At 46.0% G+C, this 18,082-nt stretch overlaps 1 protein-coding gene across 1 annotated transcript; it reads right to left on the reverse strand.

The window, feature by feature from the left end:
* Nucleotides 1-42: 42 nt before the first annotated feature.
* Nucleotides 43-12,598, reverse strand: CSF2RB (colony stimulating factor 2 receptor subunit beta). Its single transcript, XM_064154852.1, has 12 exons — nucleotides 12,480-12,598; nucleotides 8,730-8,914; nucleotides 8,260-8,408; nucleotides 6,737-6,908; nucleotides 6,508-6,640; nucleotides 6,244-6,404; nucleotides 5,243-5,388; nucleotides 4,967-5,141; nucleotides 3,779-3,869; nucleotides 3,430-3,499; nucleotides 2,440-2,543; nucleotides 43-2,156 (listed from the first exon to the last, which is right to left on the reverse strand). Exons 1-12 carry the CDS (start codon nucleotides 12,596-12,598, stop codon nucleotides 962-964), a joined length of 2,700 nt encoding a protein of 899 aa, XP_064010922.1. The 3' UTR covers nucleotides 43-961.
* Between the last annotated feature and the right edge of the window lie 5,484 nt (nucleotides 12,599-18,082).

The following is an 18,082-nucleotide window of genomic DNA, read 5'->3' on the forward strand; positions in this document are numbered from 1 at the left end:
CCCTAAAACTGAACGGGGTGGGGGGGGGGGGGGGGGGGAGGAAAGCTGCTTCTGCTCTGGCAGGGGGCTTGGACTAGATGATCTTTCAAGGTCACTTCCAGCCCCTAACATTCTGTGATTCTGTGAGCTCTTCCCCTAGAGCCTACTTGTGCATTCCAGCCATGTTTCCTTCTTATCCTTAGGCTACACTGTGATACTCTGAGCCTTAAAGAAGGTTTCCTGGACTCCAGGAATCTTTTCTTATTTTGTATTTACCTTTCTATTACTGTCTGGGTGTTTTCACCTTGGACAATACCTATTTTATGCCATTTGTGGAAAAGCAGAGATATAAAAGCCCCTTGGTACCTCTTTCTGTGTATTTTACACACACACACTGTGTAAACAGCAGTTCAATAAAACTGCTCTTAAGAATATACATTTTTCTCCCACAGTTTCCAAGCTTGTCTTCTTCTGATAGTATTTCATGCACTTCAGTCTGTATTTCTTGCCATGAGTTTGCCTCAGGCAATCTGATATTCATAGATTCATAGACTCAAAGAATACCAGGTTGGAAGGCACCTGAAGAATCATCTGGTCCAACCTTTCAGGGTAAGAATATCGTTTAAATGAGATGGGCTGGCACCCTGTCAAGCTGGGCCTTGAAGGTATTGTTGCAAGCTGACTGTGATCTGTCACAGGATCATGAGGAGGCTAAGTTCTTCGTTGCAGATAAGACAAAAAGGTTGAAAAGCACCACAAGGCAATGTCTGGGTTGTCTTTCATGCCAGATCTGTTAAGGCCATTGAGAAGTATTTTGAACTACTTCAAGTCTCTCAACACATTGGACTGGAAGCTGGAAAAGGCAACTGCCATTTATTTGTCTGAGGCTTGAGGACTCCTAGTGTTGAGGGTTCATTTTGATCAGGGAGTTGCAACCTCTTTCAGTTACCTGTAGCTTCGGTGTTTGTTCATATTTGCCCCTTTAACAGATTTCTGAGATCCTCAAAGACTGCTGCCAGGAGAAATAGTCATCAGATTTCAGGTTTTTGAAAAGCTGAATGGCTTGCATTTTTGATGCATCCTTGTCCTTGCCAGCAATGGATTCATCATCAGACACAGTCTGCCCAGGTGTTGTCTTGGCTTCAGAAGGTTTCTTGACTTGGTAGTCTTCCTGACTAATATCCACCTTCACACCAGATTTTAAGCTGTGGAAGCAATAGTCACCAACCTGGCAAAGGAAAACTGGCTCAGTGCTGTGAGGGTTTAAGACCACCAAGTCACCCTCTGGCAAAGGGTGCTTTCTAGGAAGATCCTTTCCCTTCAGCAAGACAGGCAAATCAGTCTTTGTGGGATCTGAATGTCCATGGAGACCCGAAGGGACAGTAAGATACTCTCCAAACGTATGCAGATGCAATTCAGAAGAGGTTGGTGCTTGACCTGAAGCTGGGACCATGACACCAGTTTTCCCAGGAGAAAGCTCATGGGAAGAGTGCTCCCTGGGAGCCTGGGGCTCCTCTGAGTCACAAGGTAACTTCCCTGCAGTGACGAGTGGTGGATGGGCTGAGCCACTGGCTGCTGGCAGTAACAAGCTCTCCGTGGTGATGTACTCCAAAGGGCTTTGCTGAGAGGCTGTTACACAGCTTAGAGTCTTTGGAGACTTCTGCTCTTCTGTTCTCATGTCTATGCCTTTCCCACTGGCTGGTGGGGCTGGTGAGGCTTCTTCCTCAGTGTCTTGGTGCTGCATCATTTTCTTCTGCTCTGGAGGCAGGAAGCATTGTGGAGGATGTGGATCTGGCTGTTCTGGCTTCTGTGGAGACTGGGGAAGGTCTTGCTTTGGGAGGGTCACATACTGAACGGAAACAGCTTTCTCACCAACTTCTGCTGAGTCCATGTCCAGAGGCTGGTGCACCTCAGGCTGGCAGGCCAACACTGGGCTATACAAGTATGGGCCATTGAAAGCAAAGCAGGGGATTGCTGTTTGGGAAGCAACACATGCATCAGCAGCGTGCTTCCCTGCAGCAGGAATTGTATGACTAGCGGTTTGACTTGAGCAAACAAGTGGGGCATGCTCTGGCTCGTTCAAAGTGTGGTATGAGTTCTGTAGGTCCAGTGCAGCGTGGGAAGCATCTGTTTGTTTAGCCTGCCCTTCAGGGCACTCTCCCAGAGTCTTCATCTGCCTGAATGTAGGAAAGGTAAAAGTTGCTTGTGAGAGATACTTTTTGTGGTAAACATTAAACATAACTCAAGCTTAGCAGGAAACACACAAAGCTACACACAGGATTAGAAAAACTCTTTCTTGGAGAAGAAGGCTAACCCAGATAGGGGGAAATGTAATCTCTTTCTCAAAAGCCACTTGTGCAGCCTTTTTAGTGACAGAATATTTGACCATATCTTGCTGTGACTTAGGGAGATCTTTGAGACTGTAACCTATGTTGCCCCTTTAATGTGCTGTTCACTTACCTGCCCACCACTTGAAGGAAGCTGGCCTGTTCCATCTTCTCTGAAAGGTTGTGTTTGTTGAAATCCAACTGACTGCTTGATGACCAGTTTGCTAAATGTACTTTCTGAAAATGAAAAAAAACACACGTGACAAAAGGTGGTTGGCAGCAGAATCAAGAACTGTGCATTCCTCCTGGACAAGGGAAACATCCAGGAGAGCCTGTAGCCTCTGGCAGTATGGACACAACTTCACTAATATGAATAGAAAGTTATATTCTCTTCTCCAGGAGATGGTTGCTTCAAATCCATATTGCCTTGCCACAGAACTGACTACAAGTACTCAGAGAACCAATCAGGAAAGATGCCCTCCTAGACTTGCTTCTTTGCAAAGAGAGAAGGAAATGTGAGAGAGTTCCTGGTACCTGCCGTCTTGGCTACAGTGATCACAAAATGACTGAGTTTAAAGTTTTCAGAGTCCTGAGGAAAAGTGACAGCAGAGTTGCTATCCTGGATTTCAAGAGAGTAAACCTGAAGCTATTCAGGGAGCTACTTAGTGTCTCCAGCTTTTGAGAGCCTGGGAGTCCCTGAGCGCAGGTCAGTTTTAAAGAGTCACCTCTCAAAAGCACAAGAGAAGGCAAGTTCAGTGTGTCATAAGTTAGCAAGAGAGACAAACAACCAGCTTGGCTCAACAGAGAAATCCTTGCAGAGCTCAACAAGGAAAAAAAAAAAATGTATCATCTCCAGAAGCAAGATGAGGCTTTTTAGGAAGGTTACAGAGCTGTGGTTTATATATGCAAGGAGAAGACACAAAAGGCCAAAGCTCAGTTACAGTTGAAACTGGCTCGTGTTGTATCAGACATCAAGAAGGGCTTTTTAAATGTATGTTAATAGCAGGAGAAGGTCTAAAGAAAACATGGTAACAGTTCATTGTCAACTAGGAGACAAGAAGAGTTCTTAAGATTATTTGAAGTCATGAACAAGAGAGAGAAATAATATGCAGCTCCCTCTTACCCCCAGGTAGCTCTGGATCAGGTTACTCTTGCTGGGGTTTGGAATCTTTTCCTCCCACATTTTCTTCTTCCTGCAACAACACCACAGAGTTCTCAAGATATGCTTCTCATCATGGCTACAACCAGAAAAGACCTCACCACATACACTGTGCTACTCTGCACAGCAAAGCAGTACCAAGGCCCTGGCATGCAGCTCCTGCCCTCCCATACATGCACAAGGCTGCCCATTGCATACCGAGGCTCATCTCCACATAGACCTCTCTCTTACGGGGGACAAGAAGTGCCTTAGCCTTTATGCCACTCATATGACAAACATGCCACTAAATGTCCTAGTCACAATGCAAGCCTACCTGAGTAAATACTTGGAGCTGCAATAAACAGCTACGAGCAAAGCGATGATGAGAGCTGGGAGCATCACCGGGAGAAGCACTGGTGGCAGAACTGAAAAAGAGAAAAGTAGAAGAAGTTTCCACCTGCTGGGTGGCTGCTTCCCCTAACAGGTTTTTCACTCTTTGTGTAAGCAGGTGAGGGAAATGTTGGTGGCATGTGAAGGGACAGGATCATGAGGCTTTCAGACTGTGGGAATGGATGCTTTCCAAAGTGGGACACACCAAATGTGGCCTCAGCAGCTTAAAGACCAGAGGAGTTCATTGTTTCCCTTACTGATTCTTTTTCTTTACTGCCAGCAGAGTGAGCAGCAGACACTAACACAAACATGGTGAGCTACCTTACTCCTCCAGGAACAAAAGAATGTCTTCAGACATCTTATGTCTTACTCTATCCTGCCCTGAAGACATGGGGTCTCAGAGAGATCTAATGAAGAGCTTCCTCTGCTAATGGACAAAATGGATAATCAACACCATGCTGATTTCTTCCTGAGTGCACTCATCAGCATTTGCCTGCTGTTTTACCTCTACAGACTTCCTCAGGACAAATGGTGTGAGGTCAGACTGCTTTGAGTACAAAACCACATGCTAGCAGACATCCTGCCCCTGTGTGCACATGCAGCGAACCGAGGAAAGGTTTTATCTCCAACAGACTCTACTATGCCACTCTCCAAATGTAAAAGACTGATAGCTTCTATTTGACTTCTCACTGTTTAGGGAATCTTCAGCCACTGATAGCAGGATGAACCACTGAAACTGGGAAGCAAAGATGATATCTTGTGTAGGGCATCTGTTTTACTCTCTACACAGAAAACTTTATGGCTGGTTGAAATCAGGAAATGAAGATGATGTTTTGTGTAGGACCTTTGTTTGATTCTCCACGTGGAAAACTTTATGGTTGGTTGTACTCACCTTGTGAAGGGAAGTAGGAAAGAAGTTTAAAAGACCATTCCTGCTCACCTTCTTGGTTAGCATTGCTCCTGTATCAAAAGGGCAGCTGTACAGACAGGACAGCTACCTTGTTAAATAATGCTAGGTAGCTCACAGCTGGACCTAACTTCAGCCCCACCTGAGACAATGTATTTCTCTAGAGGCAGTTCAGCCACTTACGAGGCTACAAGACCTTACAGCAGTAGCCTGCATGAAATGTACCATTCTCAGTCCTCCAGGTGAACTCCTCACTCCATTCACTCCAAGGCCCCTCATAATCCAGAGGCATATTCACCCTTGCACGCATTTTCCCCCTGTACTCTGTAGATGATGCCAGCATCTGCAGGGTGAAGATGAAGGGAGGCTCATCATTGCTGATGTTTAACCTCTGGACAGTCTGGGGAGAAAAAAGAAGTGCAAACGGTGGAGGTGAGAGGAAATACCATTCCTTTGCTCAGCAAAGACAAATCCAAGACTCCTGCACTTTCTGGGAGTTACCTTTTCATATTGACTGTCTTTCCAGTACTCAACTTGATATCTCTGTTTTATGAAGTCATATCTCAGAGCATGTTTTATCCATCGCAGTTCATACTCTTGGTTCTCCATCACAGTTACTGACACATTTGCAGGTGGCAGCACCTTAACTGGAACACAAGCAAAGTCTCAGAGTACTAGTCCAGAACTCCCTTTCACCACTGTGAGTAATTTCCAGAGACCAAGCCCAATGTTCTTTCATGCAGTGAAAGAAGCCTCTGCTTTTTAACAGTCCTTAATTCTCCTCATCTTCATTTTCTAGTCAAATACAATAAACCAGTAGTCCCATAAATAACAGAAAGTCCGCATCAAATAATATTGACAGCACTCTCTGTGTACAGAACAGCGGTAAAGCTATATATGAAACACCTGTGCTACTCCACCACATCTGCAGAGGCTTTCAGCTCTGGTATTTTCACCCACTGCAGGAGCTCTTCCAGCTTCAGTCTGTGAAAAGTAGCACCAGTGCTTCTGGAAACACACAGGCAGAGATGATCCACCTGGCACACCTCACGCAGCAGAGGACTTCTGCCTCATCCAGTGCACCAGAGGCCACCGAGAAACCCACAAGTGCTTGGGTGGTTCCTTGAGAAATCACATAGTGACATAGTGCCACAAACATCTCTCACCGCAGCTCCCTGCCACCTGGGACACCCATGGTTACAGAGAATGTTGTAGGGTGACATTCACTCACTGAGGAGATCTGGGTGACAATCTGAGTTTCTGCATATCACTGTAGTGCCACCTTCCTCAAAGTAACAAGTGCCACTGAGTACCCCACATCTACAAACCACCTACCCAGACCTCTGACCTGACACAGCATGAAGTTCCTTCCTTTATCTGTTCCAGTCTCTTCCTCTTCCCACCCACTTCTCTCCAACACTGTCCTCAGCCCCATTTGCCCAGCCAAGCATCTGTCCAAGAACCAGCAACCAGGAGGAGCAAGAAATAACACAGCAACTCACTGTTCTTGTAGGCTTCCATCCTTTTCTCCTCTGTCTTGACTCGGACAGACACATGGTACTGGCTCTGACTGCTGGGGTCACTAACAGGGATCTCACAGCTCTGGATCACATATGGCACCTGGTGCAAAGCCTTCTCGTGCACAGGTGAGCACTCCTCTTCTCTGAGGGCAGAATGAAGAGGTTGAGCTCAGATCAGGGAAACTGGGACAGAGCAGAAACTCCACGGGAGAGGGACAGGCATACTGCCATGAGCAGAGCACATACACTGATTCTGGAGTGGCCCTGAAGAACAGGGCAAAGAGGACAGAAGTGGTGACTGCCTTCTTCACTTCCCAGCTGCACGTTAGATGATCTGCACCATTGAAGAGGCAGCGAAGGTTCCTGGGCTGAAGGCTACCTTCAGAGAAGATCAGAGAAAGCACAGTGACAGAAAAGCTGTGGCTTCTTGGCCAGCACTTGCACCCCTGCACAGCCCTGGCTTGTCCAACACTACCTTCAGGGGTCTGCCATGATGCCTCTGTGCTCCACTCGCTGAACTGCCCGGAGAAGCTGCTGGCCTGCCCTGGTCTGGCTCTCACACGAGCAACGTAGCTGCTCCCTGGGACGAGGCCCTCCTGGCCCAGAAGGCAGCGTGTGGTGTTGGAGAGCAAGAGTGAGAAGGCTTTCTGTTGTTGGGAGAGAGGAGAGGGAGGAAAATTGGGGAGTTGGGGAATGGAGAAGAGGGGCAGGGGGAGGACACATAAAGAGTGAGGGGAGGCGACTGACAGGCTGCACCTGCCACCATCCCAGGCACAGTCCATGCACATGCTGCAGTGCAGCACAGCAAGGATGGGGCACGTTGTGCAAGAGCAGAGGAGGCAGCTCCTGCAGCTGGCAGAGCCCCTTCTGTCGTCAGCACAAGTTCACACCACTGCTCAGCACAGAGTCTTGTGGGAGTCTGGCAAAGGCACTTCCCTGAAGCGCTAAGGAGCAGGCTGGCAAGCACAGAACAGAAGCGTGCACAGCCCCTGTCCGTGCTTAGAACTAGCTAAAGGGTGGGTGTCAAGAGGGCAGGGCTGGACTGTTCCCAGTGGTGGTCAGTGACAGGACAAGGGGCAACAGGCACAAATTAAAACACAGGAAATTCCACCTAGTCATAAGGAAAATCTTTACTTCGAGGGTGGTGGAGCACTGGAGCAGGCTGCCCAGAGAGTCTCCTCCTCCAGAGGCTTTCAAAACCCACCTGGACATGTTCCTGTACAGCCTTATCTAGGTGAACTAAGATGGGTGGTTGGACTATGTGGGAGAAATTCTTCCGCAGAGGGACATGAGCTGTAAACATGAGGGAGATGTCCTTGAGCATTGCTGGCTCAGGAAGCTAGGCTGTGGACAAGTGAGCAACCCACGGACACCTGCAGGGGGCTGGACCTGCTGGCCCCTGGGGTGGACACAGCCACAGGGGACTGAGCCTGCCAGCCCCCTGGGGTGGGAACCACAGGCTGTTTTTGGCACAGGGTAACCTATCTGCACCTTGCACGTGGCTCTGGGCCAATCTGTACTGCCCACTTGTGCCAGCCCCAGGCTGACTCCACACACCTCCTCTGAGCACTATATAAGAGGCTTCACTACCCTAACAAAGCTGTACTGATGCATAGAAGCTGCTGAGTCGAGTCACCAGTACCCCGATCTCGCCTCTCGCCAGCCTCCAGACCCCGACAGGACTAGACCTCCAGAGGCCCCTTCCAGCCCCCACCATTCTGTGATTCTGTGAGCAAGGAAACAATTGGCACAGTGCTTTTTGTTTTTCAGTGAAGAACAGCTCTTTGCATTCAGTTCAGGACAAATGGTGTTTCACCTGCAAGTCACTTGCAGAAAGAAAGAGAGCCCTTTCCACCCAACCTGAAACAACATTTGTTGCATCTCCTCAGAGTGCCCAAGATTGGAATGGCCTTTCACTTGCACAGCTTGGACCACAGGCTCTCGACCACCCAAAAGAGTGTGGCCCAAACCAGGACAGCTCAGCTCCTCTGCTCTTACCTCCCAGGGCTCCCACTCCCGCTTGTAAGTGACTTCATAGTCGAGTGCATTGCCCAGCCCTTGGCTTCCCTCAGATGCTTCCCATGTCAGCAAGAAGTCTCCCGATCTCATCGAGCTGACTGAGAGGTTTTGAGGTGGGAGGGTCTGAACTGAAAGGTGAAGTTACATCCCATGAGATGACACAGCAAGCACAGGGACATGAAAATGAGAAGAAAATGCCCAGGTAAGCGTCCCTGTTTTCAGAGTATCTTATCACTGCCACACCAAGTAGCTCCTGCTTGTGTCCCCCTTTCATGTCCAGCTGCTCCCAGAAACTTGCTTTCTCCCCTCCCCGCTCCATCCTCTCAGTGTGGAACTCTTAGGCAGTTTTCACAACAGAAATGGAAATCACTTCCTCACAGAATGGCAAATACATTCCCAGAGATCAGCAGTACTCCTTGGAAAATAAGACTCTGGACTTTAATCCTTACCATTTTGGAAAAGGTTGACATTTAGTTCTGCTTGAAGCGTCTGGTTTGGTTTGAAGCTGTAAATATACTCTGTGCCTATGCCAAGGTAGATTGTGCTGGCATGGCAGACCCAGTGCACAAAGGATTCTGGAGCCTCCTGTAAGTCATTTTCTCTCTGGCGTTTGCAAAGCATCTCGTCATTCTCCCTGTGCGTACAGAAACTGATCTGTAAAGATCTGCAACATTAAGGGTCTGTAACCAGTTCCAACCCATTAGAATCAGAGAAGGCAGCAGCTTGCAAGGCACCTCTAGAGGTCGCCTGGTCCAACCTTCCCGCAGTAAGCAGGGACATCCCCAACCAGATCAGGTTGCTCAGAGCCCCATCAAGCCTGACCTTAAATCATAGAATCAACTGACTCCACCACCTCCCTGGGCAGCCTGTTCCAGTGTTCTACCACACTCATTTTGTTACCGTTTCCTCAGGCGTTTATGTCCTCTTCTCACTCTAGCATTTTAGTCCTGTTTTGCATCAGCTAATATGACAAACAAGGATTTGTGCAAATGCTTTACCATGTCAAAGCAGTGCAGCAGATTGTTATCATTTTTGGTACAGATCTATTGTAGTTAGCTTTTAGCCTAACTGGATGCAATCTCATCTATTTTTATGTGAGAAATAGCACGATGAAAAATGACATCATGGAAAATGCACCTTTTACTTCGAGGGAAAGGCAGCAACCTTTCTGGTGATCCTTAGCTTCTTAAAGACACTCATTCAGCAGCCCCAAAAAGACACTTAAAAGAAAAAAGTCTCCAGCAAAATGTACTTCTGTGCCTTTAGTCATTCAGTTCTGCCAAGGGACCTTACACATTCATTAAAAAGTATACAGACTTGTTAATCACCCTTTCAGTTAGCCTTTCTCCTGGCCAAGGAGCATCATGAAAATTAGAAACAATATTTTAAACCAGACAGGAGAGAATAAGCTTTGTGTGCTTCCAGTAGCCTGAGCTGCTGGGAAGATGCCTTGCTTCTTTTTGTACCCTCTGGAGTTTTGTTTGTGCTTATGGCTTCATGCCCAGTGTATTATACTGTTCCACTTCAGAAGAGAAATATTAAGTTGTGCATATTTAAGGCCAAATAATGTCTTCCAGGATAGGATGGAGTCTCCTAGCCAACTACATGTCAGCAAGCATTATTCAGCACTATTGCTATTTTCAAAAGTTGGGTATTAGCAAAAGAGAGAGAGAGCCTCTGCTCACCCTCTGCTCTGCTCTGGTGAGGCCATGTCTGGAATACTGGGTCCACTTCTGGGCCTCTCAGAAAGAGCCCAGCCTCAGAAAGAGCCCAGCACAGAGCCACAAAGATGATTAAGAGAGTGGAACATCTCCTTTGAGGAAAGGCTGAGAGCTGGGGCTCTTTAGCTTGGAGAGGAGGAGAACTCATTAATGTCTATAAATACGTGAAGGGCAGTGTCAGGAAGACAGAGCCAGGCTCTGCTCAGACATGCCAAATGATAGGACAAGGGGCAGTGGGTGCAAACTGGAGCACAGAGGGTTCCATGTGAGCATAAAGAAAACCTTTTTCACTGTGAAGGTGACAAAGCACTGGAACAGGCTGCCCAGAGAGGTTGTGGAGTCTCCTCCCCTGGAGACATTCAGAATTCTCCTGGACATGTTCCTGTGTGTCCTGCTCTAGGTGATCCTGCCCTGGCAGTGGAGTTGGACTGGATGATCTTTTGAGGTCCCTTCCAACCCCTAATGTTCTGTGATTCTCTGGTTCAGTGAAACCAGGTATATTCCAGAAGTATGGATGCAACTTACCATACCTGACTGTTCCCTTAAACAACAGAGACCAGGGGAATGAAACTACAAGTTGGTAGAATCAGATTGGATCTTAGGAAGAAGTTCTTCACCATGAGGGTGGTGAGACACTGGAACAGGTTGCCCAGGGAGGTGGTGGAAGCCCCATCCCTGGAGGTGTTTAAGGCCGGGCTGAATGAGGCTCTGAGCAGCCTGATCTGGTGTGAGGTGTCCTTGCCCATGACAGGGGGGTTGGAGCTAGATGAGCCTTGTGGTCCCTTCCAGCCCTGATAGTTCTATGATTCTAGGGGTCGTGAAGTCCTGAGGATGTTTCTGTGTGCTCACTAGCATTACCTTATGGTTTGGGTTTTGATCAGCTATTCTCCATCTACAAGCTGCCCTTGTTTAATCACAGGCCACTTTGAATTCACCTGTGTGAGTGTCCACACTTAGTACTTTTTTGTCTGATTAGTTCACTTCAGTCGTGTTTCCCATGTGATCCACACTCTGCATCGTGTAGCACTGTTCCAGAGAATCCTCCAAAAGTCCCTGTAATGTTATGTAATCTTTCCTCAGAAGTACTGGTTTCAAGGTCCTGTCCAAGGACCTTTCACTGATATCAGCTTCCTTCAGGCCTATTAATTCTCTTCTCTTTACCATAAAATCAGAAGTCCTTCTCTTTCTTTCATGTATCTCTACATTCTAATTCATTTTCTCAGCTTTTCCATCTTCTTCTGTCCCTTTACTGCTTTCCCTCTCTGTCCTTTCTTATCCTCACAACTGCTTCAGCTCCCTTTTCATAAGGAAAGAGATGTTAAAAGAGTGATACCTCCATGAACAGACCAGTATCTGTGGCAGGAGAAGTGATAGCACAGCTGAACTCACCAGTCTCCCCTATCTCACAACTGCAGGGTCTGTGCATGTTCCTCAGAAGTGAACAAAACCATACTCTCAGTGATGCTCCTAAATGGGCAAAATAACAGGGGGGGCATCTCCTCCCTTTTAGGCTTATAAACAGCACCCAGGCTCACACTGGTTCTGCCACAATCTTCTCCATCCCATTAACAGCAGACTTTATGCCCCATCTTATTTCGTCTCTATGCCCCATCCTATTTCCTCTCTATGCCCTATCTTATTTCCTCTCTGTGCCCCATCTTATTTCCTCTCTATGCCCCATCTTATTTCTTCTCTGTGCCCCATCTTATTTCCTCTCTATGCCCCATCCTATTTCCTCTCTGTGCCCCATCTCATTTCTTGTCTATGTCCTATCTTATTTCCTCTCTGTGCCCCATCTTATTTCCTCTCTATGCCCCATCCTATTTCCTCTCTGTGTCCCATCTTATTTTCTCTCTATGATCTCAGAGCAGAATTATAGGAAAATAATTGTAAAGGCAATTAAAAACCCTCACTAGCATACTTTAGTCATAGACTCATAGATTCATAGAATGCATCAGGCAGGAAGGGACCTCAAAGGTCATCTTGTCCAACCCTCCCGCAGTGAGCAGGGACAGCTTGAACTAGGTCAGGTTGCTCAGAGCCCCATAAAGTTTGACCTTGAATGTCTCCAGAGATGGGGCCTCCACAACATCTTTGGGCAACTTTGGTCCAGTATTTCACCACCCTCATTCTGAAGAACTTCCTCCTAATGTTCAACCTAAATCTGCCCTGCTCTAGTTTCAAACCATTGCCCCTTGTCCTCTCTCTACAAGCCCTCCTTAACAACCCCTCCACAGCCTTCCTGTAGATCTCCTTCATTTATCAGAATGCTGCTCTGAGGTCTCACCAGAGCCTGCTCTTCTCCAGGGTCGTTCCTCATTTCCTAGAAGAGACCTCAGAAGGAGGCACAACTTAGCTTTTAACCCAATGACAGAAAGAGCTGACCACATTTTCTGTAAACTTCACTGCTGAACCCAAGATTTCAAGTTGTGGCCAATTTCCTTTTGGACGTGAATTCAGCACATTCCAGGTACTTACATTAGGATATTATCCCTTTGGTAAAGAGTTACACCAAGGAGGGCGTGAGCCTCCGAATGCTCCATCCATGTGCAGGTCACCTGTGAGTTATAGTCATTATGGCAGCTCAGGGTCTCCATAGGGATACTCTCTGAGAGGGTAATGGAGGGAGAAAAAAAGAAGTAGTGATTACAAATGCAAACAGTGAGAGACAGCAGGAGGTGCAGCGATGCTGCCAGCAGAACGGGGAGGGCACTGGTAACAGCACTCTCCTCACGGCACCAATTTGCTGAAACGAGATTTATGACACAGAAATGACCAGACCTCTCATCAGGGATAATATTTTTTTTAACCTCCCAGCTGGAAAGTGTGAAAATCCACAGCACCCCTGGGACATGCACTAAGAAGCAAGTTGCTTTCCTCTCTTTTATCTTCTCTGAAAGTAAAAGCTGTGCTGCGCTATCAGGATATGACCTTCAGATGACAGAGAAGGTAGTATGAAAACATGAGTGTGCTCTCCTAAATTATTTTTCTTCCTCAGAACTCCTATCAGATTGGTTGAGGGGCTTTTTACAGGGAAAAAATATCAAATAGAAAAATGTGATGATGCCTTAGCTAACAGTCTTAAGAGCAAAGTCTTACTTTGATCTTCTTCTGAAAACCAGCACAAAGCAGATTCTACTGCATTCCTTGTGTAGCCAGAAAATGGAGCATCCTACACAGAAAGGCATGGTCTGAATGTAAGGCTAAGGTTTGGAATGCCAAAGGACCAGTCTGACTTACACTGTGATACGTTTTCCTGCAGAGATCTCAAAGGGAGATGCCCTGAACCTGACACTGCACCAGGCAGCATAGCTGCCCCAGCAACTGCAGAGATCAGGCACTGGCATCTGTCTTGGACGACATCAATGTCCACAGGTTTTAATTTAGCAGAGCTGGGATGGGAGGGGCAAGGTAGGGAAGAAGGCAGGGAGGCAGGAAGGTAGGAAAGGAGAAAAAGAAAGGAGAAAAGAAAGGAGGAAAGGAAGGAGGAAAGGAGGAAAGGAGGAAAGGAGGAAAGGAGGAAAGGAGGAAAGGAGGAAAGGAGGAAAGGAGGAAAGGAGGAAAGGAGGAAAGGAGGAAAGGAGGAAAGGAGGAAAGGAGGAAAGGAGGAAAGGAGGAAAGGAGGAAAGGAGGAAAGGAGGAAAGGAGGAAAGGAGGAAAGGAGGAAGGAAGGAAGGAAGGAAGGAAGGAAGGAAGGAAGGAAGGAAGGAAGGAAGGAAGGAAGGAAGAAAGGAAGGAAGGAAGGAAGGAAGAAAGAAAGAAAGAAAGAAAGAAAGAAAGAAAGAAAGAAAGAAAGAAAGAAAGAAAGAAAGAAAGAAAGAAAGAAAGAAAGAAAGAAAGAAAGAAAGAAAGAAGGAAAGAAAGAAAGAAAGAAAGAAAGAAAGAAAGAAAGAAAGAAAGAAAGAAAGAAAGAAAGAAAGAAAGAAAGAAAGAAAGAAGGAAAGAAAGAAGGAAAGAAGGAAGGAAAGAAGGAAGGAAAGAAGGAAGGAAAGAAGGAAGGAAAGAAGGAAGGAAAGAAGGAAGGAAAGAAGGAAGGAAAGAAGGAAGGAAAGAAGGAAGGAAAGAAGGAAGGAAAGAAGGAAGGAAAGAAGGAAGGAAAGAAGGAAAGAAGGAAAGAAGGAAAGAAGGAAAGAAGGAAAGAAGGAAAGAAGGAAAGAAGGAAAGAAGGAAAGAAGGAAAGAAGGAAAGAAGGAAAGAAGGAAAGAAGAAAGAAAGAAAGAAAGAAAGAAAGAAAGAAAGAAAGAAAGAAAGAAAGAAAGAAAGAAAGAAAGAAAGAAAGAAAGAAAGAAAGAAAGAAAGAAAGAAAGAAAGAAAGAAAGAAAGAAAGAAAGAAAGGAAGAAAGGAGGGAGGGAGGGAAGGAGGGAGAGGGAGGGAGGGAAGGAGGGAGAGGGAGGGAGGGAGGAAGATAGCTCTCTGCATCAGAAGAGGAAAGACATGAAACTCTGAAGATGATGTGGCAGGTGGTCTCTATACCTGTCAGCAATTCCATCAGGTCATCTGGGTGGTGTGGCCCCCACACATAGAATCATAGAATCAACCAGCTTGGAAGAGACCTCCAAGATCATCCAGTCCAACCTAGCACCCAGCCCTATCCTATGAACCAGACCATGGCACTAAGTGCCTCATCCACTCTTTGCTTGAACACCTCCAGGGACGGTGACTCCACCACCTCCCTGGGCAGCCCATTCCAATGCCAATCACTCTCTGTGTGAACTTCCTCCTAACATCCAGCCTAGACCTCCTCTGGCACAATTTGAGGCTATGTCCCCTTGTTCTGTTGCTGGTTGTCTGGGAGAAGAGGCCAACCCTCACCTGGCTACAACCTCCCTTCAGGTAGTTGTAGACAGCAATGAGGTCAGCCCTGAGCCTCCTCTGCTGCAGGCTGCACACCCCCAGCTCCCTCAGCCTCTTCTCACAGGACTGTGCTCCAGGCCTCTCACCAGCTTCATCACCATTCTCTGGACACCCTCCAGTACCTCAACATCTCTCTTGAATTGAGGAGCCCAGAACTGATGTCCCTGTCTTGTGTCTATTCACTTGCCTCTACTCTTGTACACTACCACCTGAGAAAACTGGGACTGCTTAGCCTGGAGAAGACTGAAAGGGGATCTTGTTAATGTCTATAAATATCTGAGGGGTGGGTGTCAGGAGGGTGGGATGGATTCTTTTCAGTGGCACCTGGTAATAGGACAAGGAATAATGGCTATAGGCTATAACACAGGAAATTCAAGCTCAGCATGAGGAGAAACTTCTTTACTGTGTGGGTGACAGAGCACTGGAAGAGGCTGACTAGAGAGGTTGTGGAGTCTCCTCCTCTGGACACCTTTGAAATCAACCTCTCTGGTCAGTGTTCCTGTGTGGCCTGCCCTAGGTGATCCTCCTTTGGTAAGGCAGTTCAACCTGATGATTTCTGGAGGTCCCTTCCAATCTCTAACATTCTGTGATTCTGTGAATCACACATCCCTTCCTTAGCTATCTATCTGAGTCTATTCACCAACTGTCAGGGTCTGTTCCTTCTTCCTGTTCACTCATTAACAGGTTAGCTTGTTCATCTCATCCATTTGTCCAGTATTTCACCTATTCCTATCACCAACATACAACTGATCTGTCTGCACGTGCTGCACCTACACACTGCTTTTGATCAAGATGTCTGTTGTCCAACAGCTTAGAAGATGGTGGGGAAGGAAGCAGAAGATGAAAGAAGAAGCCAGATATGAAAAGAAAGTGAGAAATGGAATAATAGTTTTTAAATACATATATATAGATATAAATTTGAAACTCACCTCGAGTGGCTTGGACACTGCAGACTAAATACAAATCCAATAGAAATATGAAAATCTCTTCCATGTTCATGTGGTCCTTTCATGCACAAGCTTGATCCTAATTCAGAAGAGAATGAATTTCATTGCTCACTCCTTGCTTTCTTGCTCTGCTTATAGTGGAGCTTCTGGTTTTCATTTCACATAAAGAGAAGTAGAACTAATTTAGGGAACTCCTTTAGGGTTTGTGTTAGAATGACGTTTGGAAAGAATTTTGACCAAGTGTGCATTGCAGAACAAAATCTATGTCTTCTTCTCATGTGAGTTTGCAGCAAGAATGAAGAAGTAAGTGCACATCTCCAAAGGAACAAAGAGATTCTTTCAGCTGAGGAGTGACAAGAAAAAAAATCCTGATCTGTGATGAGAACTCAGCCTTCAAATTCACTCAACCTCCTGCTCAGAGCTCTCCTAATGAACCACAGTGGTGTTATGGTCTTTGCCTTTCCTTAAATATATGATCCTCAGCCACATAACTCCTAGGAACTGTAGGAAATGAATTTCCATGTTTCTTCAGCATGCTACTTATCATAGAATCATAGAATGGTTTGGGTTGGAAGGGATCTTAAAGATCAGGTTGCTCAAGGCCTCATCCATCCTGGCCTTGAATAGCTCCAGAGAGGATGCTTGATGATCTCCCTGGGCAGCCTGTTCCAGTCTCACACCCTTGCTGGAAAGAATTTCTTTCTAATATGCAGTCCAGTATCTACAGCAAGTCTACTTTTCCAGCAGCTCCCAAACAAGTTGCAAATTGAAGAAATAATACCAAAGAAACTATTTTTTTTTCATGATTATTGAGACTGAGATTAGATTGAGTGGTTCAAAGACCATCAACCACATCACTCAATACTGGAATTCAAAGTCATTTTGGCCACCTCTCGCTCTCTCACATGTATAATATAAACTCACCTTCTGAAGTGTGTCACAGAGCTGAAACTCTTTTCTACTTTAAAGGAGAGTGGCAGAAACTCCTTTAAAATTCCTATTGATTTTTGGATGCTTGGATACCACTTCCTTTCAGCACAAGCAGCTGGCTGAGACTTGGAATAAGCATTAAAGCTAAGCAAGCTTCTACTAACTCCCAAACCCTTCTATGAGACCAGGCTGTCTGTCATTTTGCTTTCCCAAGAGAGAACACAGTAACCTTACCTGGATGCAGAGCTGGATGTGAGGCAGATGATTCGACCTGACGAGTGGCTCTCCCTGTCTAGCCTCACCCAGATCCTCGGGACCCTTTGACGCAGAACCCAGCAAAACCACACTTCCCTAGAACCTGGGACACAAAGTGACAACTAGCCACAGGGCTAGTTGTCCAAAATAACCGCTCTTTGTTCTACGTACCTTAAATGCCACTTTAAAAGAAGCAGCCCACGCCCTTTCAAAGAAAGTCTGTGTGATTGCCTATGAAATAGGAAGTCTGCACTTCCTATTTCAGTTGCTAAAGTGCTTACTGAGATGGGACTGTTTAACTGGAAAGAGAGGGGAAGGAAGTTTGTCATTGCAGATCTGCATGTCGACAATTAGCAGATCATGGGACTAATGTATTTTAAGATAAAAGAGAAAAAAAGAAAAAGAAAAAGAAAAAGAAAAAGAAAAAGAAAAGGAAAAAGAAAAAGAAAAAGAAAAAGAAAAAGAAAAAGAAAAAGAAAAAGAAAAAGAAAAAGAAAAAGAAAAAGAAAAAGAAAAAGAAAAAGAAAAAGAAAAAGAAAAAGAAAAAGAAAAAGAAAAAAGAAAAAAGGAAAAAGAAAAAAAATAAAAATAAAAATAGAAAAAGAGAAAAAGAAAAAGAGGAAAGGAGAGGAGAGGAGAGGAGAGGAGAGGAGAGGAGAGGAGAGGAGAGGAGAGGAGAGGAGAGGAGAGGAGAGGAGAGGAGAGGAGAGGAGAGGAGAGGAGAGGAGAGGAGAGGAGAGGAGAGGAGAGGAGAGGAAAGGGAAAGGAAAGGAAAGGGAAAGGGAAAGGGAAAGGGAAAGGGAAAGGGGAAAGGGGAAAGGGGAAAGGGAAGAGGGGGAAAAAAAGAGGATTGACCAGCAGAAGTGAAAAAGATTAACAAAGAATTCTCTGGATTTCACTCCAGTGTTGTTGCTTGCTGGACAATCATCAAGGCAGGGTTCATTCTGTACTTCATTTGTACATATATACTGAGGAGAACCTGTTCTAGTGGGAGGTGTCCCTGCCTACAGGGAGGTGTTGGAACTAGATGATCTTTGAGGTCCCTTCCAACTTAAACCATTCTGTGATTCTATTCTAACCACCTTTAGGTCTCT

This window comes from Pogoniulus pusillus, chromosome 15 (genome assembly GCF_015220805.1).
Source record: "Pogoniulus pusillus isolate bPogPus1 chromosome 15, bPogPus1.pri, whole genome shotgun sequence".
Taxonomy (NCBI): Eukaryota; Metazoa; Chordata; class Aves; order Piciformes; family Lybiidae; genus Pogoniulus; species Pogoniulus pusillus.